At 38.8% G+C, this 12,500-nt stretch overlaps 1 protein-coding gene across 2 annotated transcripts in view; it reads left to right on the top strand.

Moving 5' to 3' along the window:
• Nucleotides 1–12,500, top strand: part of LOC122258405 (aquaporin AQPAe.a) — a 52,009-nt gene that overhangs the window by 25,949 nt on the left and 13,560 nt on the right. For both annotated transcript variants that reach the window (XM_043024333.2, XM_043024332.2), the window contains exon 2: nucleotides 11,577–11,720. In XM_043024333.2, coding sequence (XP_042880267.1) covers nucleotides 11,577–11,720 — 144 coding nt within the window. The remainder of the gene's footprint in view (nucleotides 1–11,576; nucleotides 11,721–12,500) is intronic.

The raw sequence follows: 12,500 nt of genomic DNA, 5'->3' as shown, positions 1-12,500 counted from the left end.
CTCCCCCTCTTCGCCACTCCTTCCTTCGCTCTCCCTCCTCCCCCTTCCTTCTCTCCCCCTCCTCGCCACTCCCTCCTTCGCTCTCCCATCTCCCCCTTCCTTCTCTCCCCCTCCTCCCCACTCCCTCTTCCCCCTCCATCTCATTGATATTTACCATAGACTACTTCTCTCCATCAACCACGGTATGTCTCTCACTTACCATACTCTATCACGTGACAAGAATACAAAAAAAACATGACCAAGGTTATAACAACTCGGTTACTCGTATCCATAGTTGTGTAACAGTTTCATAAATACGAGTTTATTCAATGTCATATTATAATTTTTTTTTGTTTTATTTATTTTTTTTTGCGTTTGTTTACCTTTTTTTGGTTTGTGTTTGCTCTTAGTCGAAGAGGTCGAAGACTCTAAGTGTTAAAACAGACAGACATAAGGAAGGGTAGATAGATGGATAGACAGATAGACAAATTGAAAGATAGACGGACAGGCAGATAGATAGATAAAGAGATATGTATAAGAATTCATGTTATTGCGAATTTATATAATCCTCACGCATAATATCCACAGTATATCCCAGCTGTCTAAAAATCAAGAAAACTGCAAATCATTCCAAAAAAAAGAAATACGGCAAACTCATTGGCTAATTGCAATGTGCAACGGAATTCCTCTCAACAGCCCCTCAATTGGGAAAACAAAATGGTTTCTCCTGCAAACAATTTCGTGATTTTAGTGTCTGGTTTCCTTCCTTGGGTTCATTTTTTAAAGTGTTTTTCTTTTGCATTTAGTAGTGATTTCTTCATCCCTGTGTTATTGCAGAATGTTGCAGAGCGTGTCAAAGTGACCGCAGCTGTCTGGCCGCACGTAATTTTTCTTTGCGGTTGAGATATGCACAGAAGGATTTATAATACGTGCGACTTTGGGGGCGACCAACCGTGAAAATTGATTGACTGGGAAAAACGGAACGGAGGGAGAAGGAAAACAGTGATAGATAGATGGATGGATAGATAGAAGGATAGATGGGAAGATGGATAGATAGATAGATGGATAGATAGATAGATGGATAGTTAGATAGATCAATAACTTGATAGATAGATGGTTAGATGGATAGATAGATAAATAGATCGATAAATAGAAGGATAGATGGATAGATAGATAGATAGATGGATAGATAAATAGATGGATAGAAAGATTGATCGATAGATCGATAGATTGATAGATAGATAGATGGTTAGATGGATGGATGAATAGGTGGATGGATGGATAGGTGGATGGATGGATAGGTGTATAGATAGTTGGAGGGAGAGAGAGAGGTATATATATATATATATCTATATATATATATATATATATATATATATTTATATATATATATATATATATATATATATATTGATATATATATATATTATATATATATATATATATAGTATAATTATATATATATATATATATATATATATATAGAGAGAGAGAGAGAGAGAGGGAGAGAACGAGAGAGAGAGAGAGATGAAGAGAGCGATATATATATATATATATATATATATATAATTATATATTATATATATATATAGATATATAATAAATATATATATTATATATATAGAGAGAGAGAGAGAGAGAGAGAGAGAGAGAGAGAGAGAGAGAGAGAGAGGGAAACAAAACACGCCAACATCACCCAAGGCACGAAATGCCCGCTAAGGCACGTCCTCTTGCTGAACTTCCTTACGAATGAGTTTACTATTGACCTTATGTATCTATATACACACATGCACCAATACATACATACGAACGTAAGTACTCTCTTTCTCTTTCTCTCCTTTTCTCTCACTCTCTCCCTCTCTCTCTCTATCTCTCTCTCCCTCTCTATCTCTCCTTCTTTCTTTCTCCCTCTACCATACTCTCTCTCTCTCTCTCTCTCTCTCTCTCTCTCTCTCTCTCTCTCTCTCTCTCTCTCTCTCTCTCTCTCTCCCTCTCCCTCTCCCTCTCCCCCCCCCCCTCTCTCTCCATCCCTACCCCTTCCTCCCTTTTTCTCCCTCCATCCCAGCATCTCTCTCTCTCACCCTCCACCCCCACCCCCCCACCTCCTTTCTCCTCCCATCTCTCGCGATTCAAGTGAAATCTGCCACACGAAAATGACCCTAAAGACCGGATAAGTATCTTCAGGTACTCCCATGCTATCGGAGGTATTCCAGTGGCATTTTATCCGTGGTATTTTATCCGTATACTTGGGTGTTTATCTGTACTTGTTGTGATTAAGTATCTGAAGTATTTGATTGTAGTTTATACTGAAGTGTTTTATTTGTGAAGTATCTGATTCTTTACTTCTAAATTGATAGGTAACTTAAAGCATGCTATCTAATCGTATTGTTGAGCTACCTTCAGGATTTTGTATGTAAGAGAGAGAGATAGAGAGATTGAGAGAGGGGGAAGTAGAAGGGAGGGAGGGGGGAGGGAGGGGAAAAGGAGGAAGGGAGGGCGGAGGAGAGAGGGAGGGAGAAAGAGGGAGAAGGAGGGAGAAGGAGGGAGAAGGAGGGAGAGGGAGAGAGAGGGAGAGGGAAAGGGAGAGAGAGAGAGAGAGAGAGAGAGAGAGAGAGAGAGAGAGAGAGAGAGAGAGAGAGAGAGAGAGAGAGAGAGAGTGAGAGAGAGAGAGAGAGACATAGAGAGAGAAAGAGGGAAAAAGAGAGAAGGATGAATAGATAGATAAATAGAGAGAGGGTGTGGAGAAGGAGAACTAATTAAAATGAATAGTTTGATTGCATTTTTCAAATTCCTCTTAATGACATCACTTTTTCTTTTTTTCAATACTTAATCAAATATAACCCTTTCCCCCGTGCATTAGCAATAAGTGCTGTGTTGTATGTGCATTTCCCTTCCTATTTACACAGTCAGTCTCCAAATCATGCAGGCTAATTTGCATACAAGACTGACTCACACATTGGGTATTGATTCTACTTTGATAATATTAGTAAAATTTCATATCCTGATCGTTCATAAACCTAGAAATTCTAAACCACAAATGTAGCAGTTGCAAAATGGAGCAATGTGTACCTATGCAATTCTCAAACCGACGCTGTCAGTCACACAGACATGTACTTGAGTTTACTTTCATGACTTGCTTTTGTTTTGCTTTGTGTTGCTGCGTCAGGACTCTCAGTGCACGCAGAATGTCTTGCAATATTTGCGATGTATATCTTTTTCATCTTTTTATATAATCCGATTTTTATATAATCCATGGTAGTAATATTCTCTTATTTTTTCCTATTCTTTTTATTCTTATTATCATTTTTATAATTTTTATGGTCATTATTATTATTATCATCCTTAGTCTTTTTCGTATCATAACAATGATTATCATAATTATCATATTCATTATTATTATCATTATTTTTTTTTGTCATTATTATTAGGTTTATCATTATTATTGTTATCATCATTATTAATATCATTATTATCCTTATCATTATTGTAGCTATCATTATTATTGTTATTATCCTTATTATTGTTATTATTATCATTATAATTATAATCTTTGTTATTATCGTCATTATCATTAATATAATTACTATTACTATTATCATTTTCATTATCATCATTATTATCATTATAACTATCATTATTATCTTTATTATTATCGCTATTATTGTTAATGTTACTCTTATCATTGGAGTAATGATGATGATGATAATGATAGATATGAAAATGATAATAATGACAATGATCATGATAATAGTAATGATCATAATAATTATAATAATCATAATAACTACAATGATAAAGATGATAATAATGGTAATGATAATCATAACATTAGTAATCATCATGATTACTCTCAGTTAATTATCATTATCATCATTATCATAATTATCATAGTTATCATTATAATTACTAATTATTATGATCACTAATTGATTAATCAAATTTGAAAAGCCTTGATTACATTATATCTGCTTTGGTCCTTGACAGTAAATTCAGTATTTTGCAAGTGTTATGCAAGTGCTATGGTGTTATGACAATGCTGTGAGTGTTAACCATTTTTCATGCCAGTGTTATGTGTGTTAAGATAGTGTTTTGAGTGTTATGACTGCATTATGAGTTTTTTGACAATGTCTCGACAGTGTTATGAATATATTATGAGTATAATGAAAGTGTTATGTGTTATGGGTTATGGGTGTGACACCGTTATGTCATTTCATAATATGAGTGTGTAGAACGAGAGAGAGAGAGAGAGAGAGAGAGAGAGAGAGAGAGAGAGAGAGAGAGAGAGAGAGAGAGAGAGAGAGAGAGAGAGAGAGAGAGAGAGAGAGAGAGAGAGAGAGAGAGAGAGAGAGAGAGAGAGAGAGAGAGAGAGAGAGAGAGAGAGAGAAGCTTTCACATCGTTAAAAAGTCGTTAAAGTCTTGTGTTTGATCTAAGTTCAAGATTTCACTTTGAACGCTTTGAAATCTGGTGAACAATTTTGGCTTTGAAGTTATCTAGATTATGATAATGTTAATTCCTAATGACCATAGTAATACCTAGTAATATTATCGTTTTACTTCCGCGTTTGGTAAGTTCTATGGATTTATTCTGTTTCAAAAAGATTTTATATAGATAATTAAACACACACACGCATGAACTCAATTACAATTCTACTTTAGTTTGAAATCGTGTGTTTTTATATCATAGACGCATCATTTTTGCATAACGTATATTCCTGTTTAGCCTAACGCGCCGTAATATTCAATCGTGTGTATTCATCAGCGTGACTAATGAAAAATCTGCGCCCCCCCTCCCCACTCATCCCCCCTCTCCACTCATCACTCCCTCCCCACTCACCCCCACCCCCAACAACAGTCTCTGTAACCCTTTGCTCCCCCCCCCCTACTCACACCCACAACCTCTCTGTCCTCCTCCCCATCATCCCCTCCCCTCCCCTCCCTCTCTTCACGTCCTAAAGGAACCCACACCTAGCCTTCCCCCCCCTCTGCCCCCCTCGCCCATATATCACCCCCATTCATCCATTACATAACCCCTCCCTCTGACTCCATCACCCCCTCACTATATTCCCTTTAACTCCCTTCCTCTCCCCCCCTTCCCCCTCCCCCCCTTCCCCCCGCACACAAAGAGGAAAATCTTGAGATGTTTTTCTCTGTCTGTCTTCTCTCTCTCTCTCTCTCTCTCACCCCCCTCCTTATATGCACATTCACACATACACACATCACGCTCTTTCTTTCTCTCTGCCTCTCTCTTTCTCTCTCTCTCTCTCACTCTATCTATGTATTTATCTCTCTATCTCTATCTATCTGCCAGCCTGTCTGTATATCTGTCTATCGTTCTCTCTGTCTCTCCCTCATTCCCTCCTTCCCACCTTCCCTCTATCCCTCCTTCCCTCTCTCCTTCCCTCCATCCATCCCTCCCTCCCTCCTTCCCACCTTCCCTCCTTCCCCCCCACTCACCGCACGAAGGCCAGCCATCGTATAAGCCTATGAAATTTCAGCTATTGTGCGCAGGATTAGCATTCGGGTGCGAGTAAGGCCTACCGATGTTGTTGTTTTTAAATTTGGTGGTGGACTCGGGAGATGCGGGCTACAGGAAAGGGGTTGGGGGTGAGGGTAAGGTGATGGGGGAGGGGTGAGGGTGAGGTGGTGGGAGAGGGGGGGTGAGGTGGTGGGGGAGGGGGGGTGAAGTGGTGGGGGAGGGGTGAGGGAGGGTGGAGGGAGGGTGGGGGGAGGGAGGTACAGTTGGAGCCGTGAGTTTAGGAGAAATTTTTACGATGTTGTTGGGGGGGGGGGGGGGGGGAAGAAGGAGAGAAGGGGAGAAAGAGAGGATAGAGGAAAATGCTGGTTGTTTGTAGCATAAAAAAAAGAAAAAAAATGTTAAGAGTTAGACAAGCTATTGAGAGAATGTTGTGGCTACTGTTAGCCATGGACAAAAACGTGTTAGAGGTATTTCAAATACGAAAAAAAGGGGAAACGAATGTGTATACGTAGTGAAAAATGTTCTGAAAATGTACCTCTTTGAGAAAAAAAACAAAAACAAAAACAAACAAACGCAACAAGAACAACAAAAAACAAGGAGTAGACGAAGCGCAGAGAGTATGAACATCAAGAGGCAAAGAATCCACAATAAGAAGATATAAAAGTATATGCATAAAGAGTAAACTAAGAAGAATAAGAGGAGTATAGACCGGAAGTATACCAAGAGGAGATAAAAGAGTATACACCGGGAGGAAAGAAAAGAATATAAACCATGAAGAAAGAAGAGGGTATATTCCAAGAGGATACCAAGAGGAAAGAGAAGAGTATATACCAGGAGTTAATAGATAGGTATACACCAAGGGTATACCAAGACAAAAGAGAGGAGTAGACATCAAGAGGAGAGAAAATAATACACACCAAAGGATATACCAAGAGGAAAAGAAAAGATTATACACAAAGAAGATATAAATAAATATACACCAAGAGTACACCAAGAGAAAGGAGAGAAGTATACCTCAAGAGGAAAGACAAGAATACACACCAAGAGTAAACCAAGAGGGAAAAAAGACGACTATACATCAAGAGGAGAGACAAGAATACACACCAAGAGTAAACCAAAAGGGAAAAAAAAAACTATACTCAAGAGGAGAGAGCAAGAGGACGTCACACTAATTAACAAGTATAAGGGCAACGTTCTCTTCGCGCAGCACAATGACTCGTCCAAATCTCTTCATAGGACGGCGGTCTCTTCCTCCTCCTCCTCCTCCTCCTCCTCCTCCTTCGGCGAGGCTAACAGGGCTGGGAAGGTTGGAATCAAAACGACGGTGATACAACCATACATGCGCCAGATAATGTTGAAATACAACCATACGTACGCTATGACGATGGTTCAACCATACAGACATACAGAGAACATTAACATACATAAATACATACGGTAGATAGCATTAACATGAACCATACATACGCCAGATAACATTAACATACATAAATACATACGACAGATAACATGAAAATACATACATACATACAGCAGATAACATCAAAGTAAAGATCTATAAATAAATGGGATACAAATCTCTATACATAGGGGAGCTATATCACAGATATCTAAACACAAGATAACATTGTTATCTATACACAGAGATAACTATAACTAAAACTTCTACGTACACTGAAATAAACCTTATATATAGATGCTAACCATATTACAATTCCTATACACAGCATAAAGCATAACTTCTACATGAAAAAAACGGTAACATAAACCTTTTTGCATGTATGGTAGATGCAACTCTAAAACTCTGATATAACTAGGAATGAAAAAGTTACACCTAAAATATAATCATTTTTTCATGTACAAATCTTCCACACAAGGTAACAATACCACACCCGATCTATACACAACCTATAACTCTCTAAACACATAGAGGCAATACAGGTCTTCTATACATAAGACATCACAAACACTCTTGCGTGAGATGACAGGAACAATACATAGCAATAACAATAACCCTTTAAGCTTAAGAATAACACAGTCATCTATGCATGATATACCATAACCTCTCTACGCTTAACGATAACCAACATACATTTTCAAAAAAAGAACAAAATAACAACAAAAACACGGTATAACAACCACCCTGCGCTTACGATAGCATCACAACATAACCAAAGCACGTTATAACACAGAACCCACCCCTTTATGCCTAAACATCTCTTTGCCCATAACACACAATGACAAGGACGAGGAGAATGAAAAGCAGATCATCTAGCCTTACATAACACCTCCGATGATTTCGTATTCCGATCTCGTGCGCGGGAAAACGACATTACAGCGTAGGCCTGGCTATTCATGAGGACTTTGAATGATCTGTGTTGCTGGGATGGGGTGGTTTTCAGCCTTGGAGAGAGAGAGAGAGAGAGAGAGAGAGAGGGAGAGGGAGAGGGAGAGGGAGAGGGAGAGAGGGAGAGGGAGAGGGAGAGGGAGAGAGAGAGGGAGAGGGAGAGAGAGAGGGAGAGAGAGAGAGAGAGGGAGAGGGAGAGGGAGAGGGAGAGAGGGAGAGGGAGAGGGAGAGGAGGGGGAGGAGAGGAGAGGGAGAGAAAGAGAGAGAGAGAAGAAGAGGAGAGAGAGGGAGAGAGAGAGAGAGAAAGAGAGAGAGGAGAGAGAGAGAGAGAGAGAGAGAGAGAGAGAGAGAGAGAGAGAGAGAGAGAGAGAGAGAGAGAGAATGAGAGAGAGAGAGAGAGAAAGAGAGACATGAATGGAGGAATATGTATACAAAGTAAGTGGATAAATAAATAGACATATGAATGAATGAATTAGATATATAAGAGTTAAAAAAAAAGTCACGGAGATGAGGAAAAAATAATCATATGAAATATAAATCTTATCATCATTATTGATATCATTATCATCATCATCATTACTGTTATCATCATTATCATAATCATTGTTATTATTACCATTATTATTACTATTATCATTATCAGTACTATTATTAGTATTATCATTATTATTGATGTTGATATTATCATCATTATCATTTTCATTATTATCACTATCATTATTATCCTCATCATTATAATCGGTATTATCATTATCATCGTAATCATCATTATTAGTATTATTTTGATTATCATCATTATCATTCTTATCATAATCATCATTACTATCATTCTGATTATCTACATTATCATTATGATCATAATGATTATTATCATTACTTTAATTATCGTCATTATCATTATTGTCCGTCATGATATCTGTGAGCCATGAATGATGTTGCAGTAGTTATGATGCAATGTAATGGATTAACGATCACACAGTGCAGTGCATAAAGATAATAATTCCTATAGTGTGATAATTTTCATTTTATTAAACACCTATCATCCTTATTTCTTTGTAATTGCAAAGCATTGCAACAAAGAAACGAAAATTATGACAAAGCTGATGCACATCTCTTTGCCATTTTTTAAAACGGTAAACTTGTTTTGCAGTTGGTAAAAGAAAAAAAAATGTTGTGGTTTGTCAAGTTGCAACGCAGGCACGTGACGGATATATATTACAGTTTTGTGTTTGTTTGTCATCATGTTTATATGCAAGGGACATGCTACTTTCAACTTTATTATCATCATCATTCCTATCATCATATTTTTTATCATTATTATTATTATTATTATTATTATTATTATTATTATTATTATTATTATTATCATCATTATCATTACTATCCTCATCATTATCACTATCATCATTATCATTATTGTTGCTTATCATTCCTGAAATTGTATTTTTTTTTGTACACAGAATTACAAACACATCACACACACACACACACACACACACTCACACACACACACACACACACACACACACACACACACACACATACACACACAAAGACACAATCACACATTCAAGGAACAACACATACATAAACACACATACGCATACACAGCATGAAGATCCTCGTACAAAAGAAAAAAATAGACAAGAACTACAAAACAAAGATAAAAAAAAAAATAAAAAAGTGATTTCAATACTCTCTCGCCTCCCCTCCCTCCCTCCCTCACTCCCCCTCTTCTACTTTCCCTCCCTCCCTCAATCCATCTTTATCCTTCCCTCCTTCTCCCCTACTATTCATCCTCTGCCTCCCTCCACTCCCCCTCCCCCCTCCCTCCTCTCTTTTCCCTCCTTCTTCCCTAAATCCACTTCCCTCTCCACCCATCCCTCCATCTCTCCATCCTTTCCATTTCCTCCTCCACCTATTCCTCTCCCTCCCCCCTCCTTCCATCTCCTCCTCCTCCATCTATCCTTCCCTCTCCCCCTCTCCTTCCACCTCCTCCTCCACCCACCTCACCATCTCCCCTCTCCACTTCCCTTCCCTCTTTCTCCCCCTCGAACCCCCTCCTTCCCCTCCCTCCCCCACCCCCCACACACTCACTTCCGGTAACAACTTGAGCTGAAGTCACACACTGAGTATCAAGTCACACTTCAACCACGCTAGCACAAGCAGGCAAGCAAGCAGGTGTCGTGTCCCCCCCCTCTCTCTTTCTCTCTCTGTCTGTCTCTTGTTACTCTCTCTCTCATTATTCCGGAAAGTTTATTTTCTCTATCTTTCTCTGTCTGTCTGTCTGTCTCTCTCTCTCTCTGTCTCTTGTCACTCTCTCTCTCTCATTATTCCAGATAGTTTATTTTCTCTCACTCTCTCTCTCTCTCACTGCCCCCCCCCCTCTCTCACTGTCCCTCTTCCTCTCTCTCCCTCCTCCCTTTCTCCCTCTGTCTCTCTGTCTGTCTGTCTGTCTCTCTCTCTGTGTCTCTGTCTCTCTCTCTCTCACTCACACACACACTCTCACTCTCTCTCCCTCTCTCGTTCTCTCTCTCTCTCTCTCTCTCTCTCTCTCTCTCTCTCTCTCTCTCCCCCCCCTCTCTCTCTTTCTCTCTTCCTCTATATCTCTGTCCGTCTCTTTTCCTCCCCTCCCCCCTCTCTCTCTTTCTTTCTCTCTTTCCCTCATTCTCCCTCTCTCTCTCACTCCTGCGTCTCACCTGGACATTGATTTTTTTTCTTTCTGAATCTTGATTTGTTTGAATTTCGATTTATATATATATTTTGTTTCTTTGTTGATTATGTTTATTCCCTCTTCATTGATTTTCATTGCCTCCACAATTCCTAGAATCCCCTGATTATTCCCTCCCAGATTCGATTAATCAGGTACCTGTGTAGAGGCCGCGTACGCGTTAGAGAAGTAAGAGGAAAATTATGGCGGAATTAATGCTAGCAGAAACACCAGCAAGGACAATGGCGAAAAAACGAGATACTCGTAATAAGATTAAAGTAATAAAGATTATCAAAATTACAGAGTAATGATAAACTAGTTATAATTTTGAAGTTACTAACTCGAGCAAGTGAGGTCAGTGTAAAAATAATCGGCGAAGCAGTAAATAAAAATAAATATACATATAGCCATCCCAATTTCTAAATATGACAAGTAATACAATACAATGTTAACATTTAAAACGAGGGAAAAAATATTGTAAAATAAGTTATGTTGCATAAAAACACACAGCTGATCACATACGAAAATAAGTAAAGTTAAAACAACATGAAATAGAATCGAAAAATGTAGTGACTAAAAGACTTTTAACAAATAAAAAGCAAAAATAAATCAATAGGTTGGGATGAAAGACATTAAAACAGGGCAAAATATAACAATAGATAAAATTAAGGAGGGTGAGGATGTGTGGAAGAGGATGTGGATGAGTGGAACAGAGTGAGGATGCATGGAACGGGGAGAGGAACTATGGGATGAATGAAAAAAGGGAATGGAGAACAAGGCAGAGCTCGCAGGGTTGGGGCGCAGGTTACAGGAGGAGGTGCAGGCCTCGGGAGCAGGATACAGGTTGCAGGACGAGGACAGGAGCGAAAGGAGAGGAGGATCCTAACCTCACACTGTCACCCCCCCCCCCCCAACACTCTCCCACCAGTATCCAGCGGAAAATGATGATGGCAATTTATCCCCCTCGTAATCATTACCTTTAATTTCCCCCATTTTTTTTGGCGAAAAAACATCTTTCTCATTATTAGACTTAACTTATTTTCCCCTTCTATTTTTTTTTCCAGGCCGTGGGTCATGTCTCCGGATGTCATATCAACCCTGCTGTGACATGCGCTATGCTCGTAGCCCGTCATGTCTCTGTAGTCCGAGCTCTCATCTACATCATATGCCAGTGTCTGGGGGCTATCGTTGGAGCTGCAATTTTGAAGGTGAGCTGTGCTGCTCTAACTTCTAATGGGTTGTGTTTCAGGGCCTGTAGATCTTAATGGGCTATGTCTAATGTCTTTTAATGGGATATTGAATAAGGGCTTTGACTATTACTGGTCTATATTTGATGTTTTTTTGGTTATTAATGGGATATGTTCAATGCTCTTAATGGGGTATCTAATGGGGGTATTTTAATTCTTTCTATTAAACGGGTGGTTTAGCTGCTTTAACGTAATGGGATCTTTAGCACCCAGTATACTATTAATCAGTTACCATTAACTATAGAATCAGTTAGTTTAGAGCCTTCCATAAGTTATGATGATAACTGTAATAAATATTGCATAACGATAGTTACATTTCTCTGTGTGTGTTTCGGTATCTGTCTATCTGTCAGTATCTCAGTCTATCACGAACAGTCTGTATATCTATCTTTATCCTCTATTGCTGATAAAGACACAACAAATCAAGATTCAAAGCAAGTATTAGTCAGACACCTCTCTCAGGGAACGTTAAGAAGCTGCCTTATGATTATTCATGTATTCTTACGTGTTCAAAGGGTAGTATTGAGAGAGACACAGGTTTTTTTTTTTATTACTAAGATTACTTCCTGTTTTTTTTTTCTTTTTTTTCTTTTTTTTCTACTTTTATTTTCTTCTACTCTTTCTTTGTCTTTGTTTCTGACTCTTTGTCTGTCTCTCAATCTCTTCTCTCTCTCTCTCTCTCTCTCTCTCTCTCTTTCTCTCTCTCTCTCTCTCTCTCTCTTTTCTCTCTCTTTCTCTCTC

The sequence above is a fragment of the Penaeus japonicus genome, unplaced genomic scaffold (assembly GCF_977035675.1).
Source record: "Penaeus japonicus unplaced genomic scaffold, GWHDUDI00000001_assembly GWHDUDI00000013, whole genome shotgun sequence".
NCBI classification, from domain to species: domain Eukaryota; kingdom Metazoa; phylum Arthropoda; class Malacostraca; order Decapoda; family Penaeidae; genus Penaeus; species Penaeus japonicus.
This window is presented reverse-complemented; position numbering and strand designations above follow the sequence as displayed.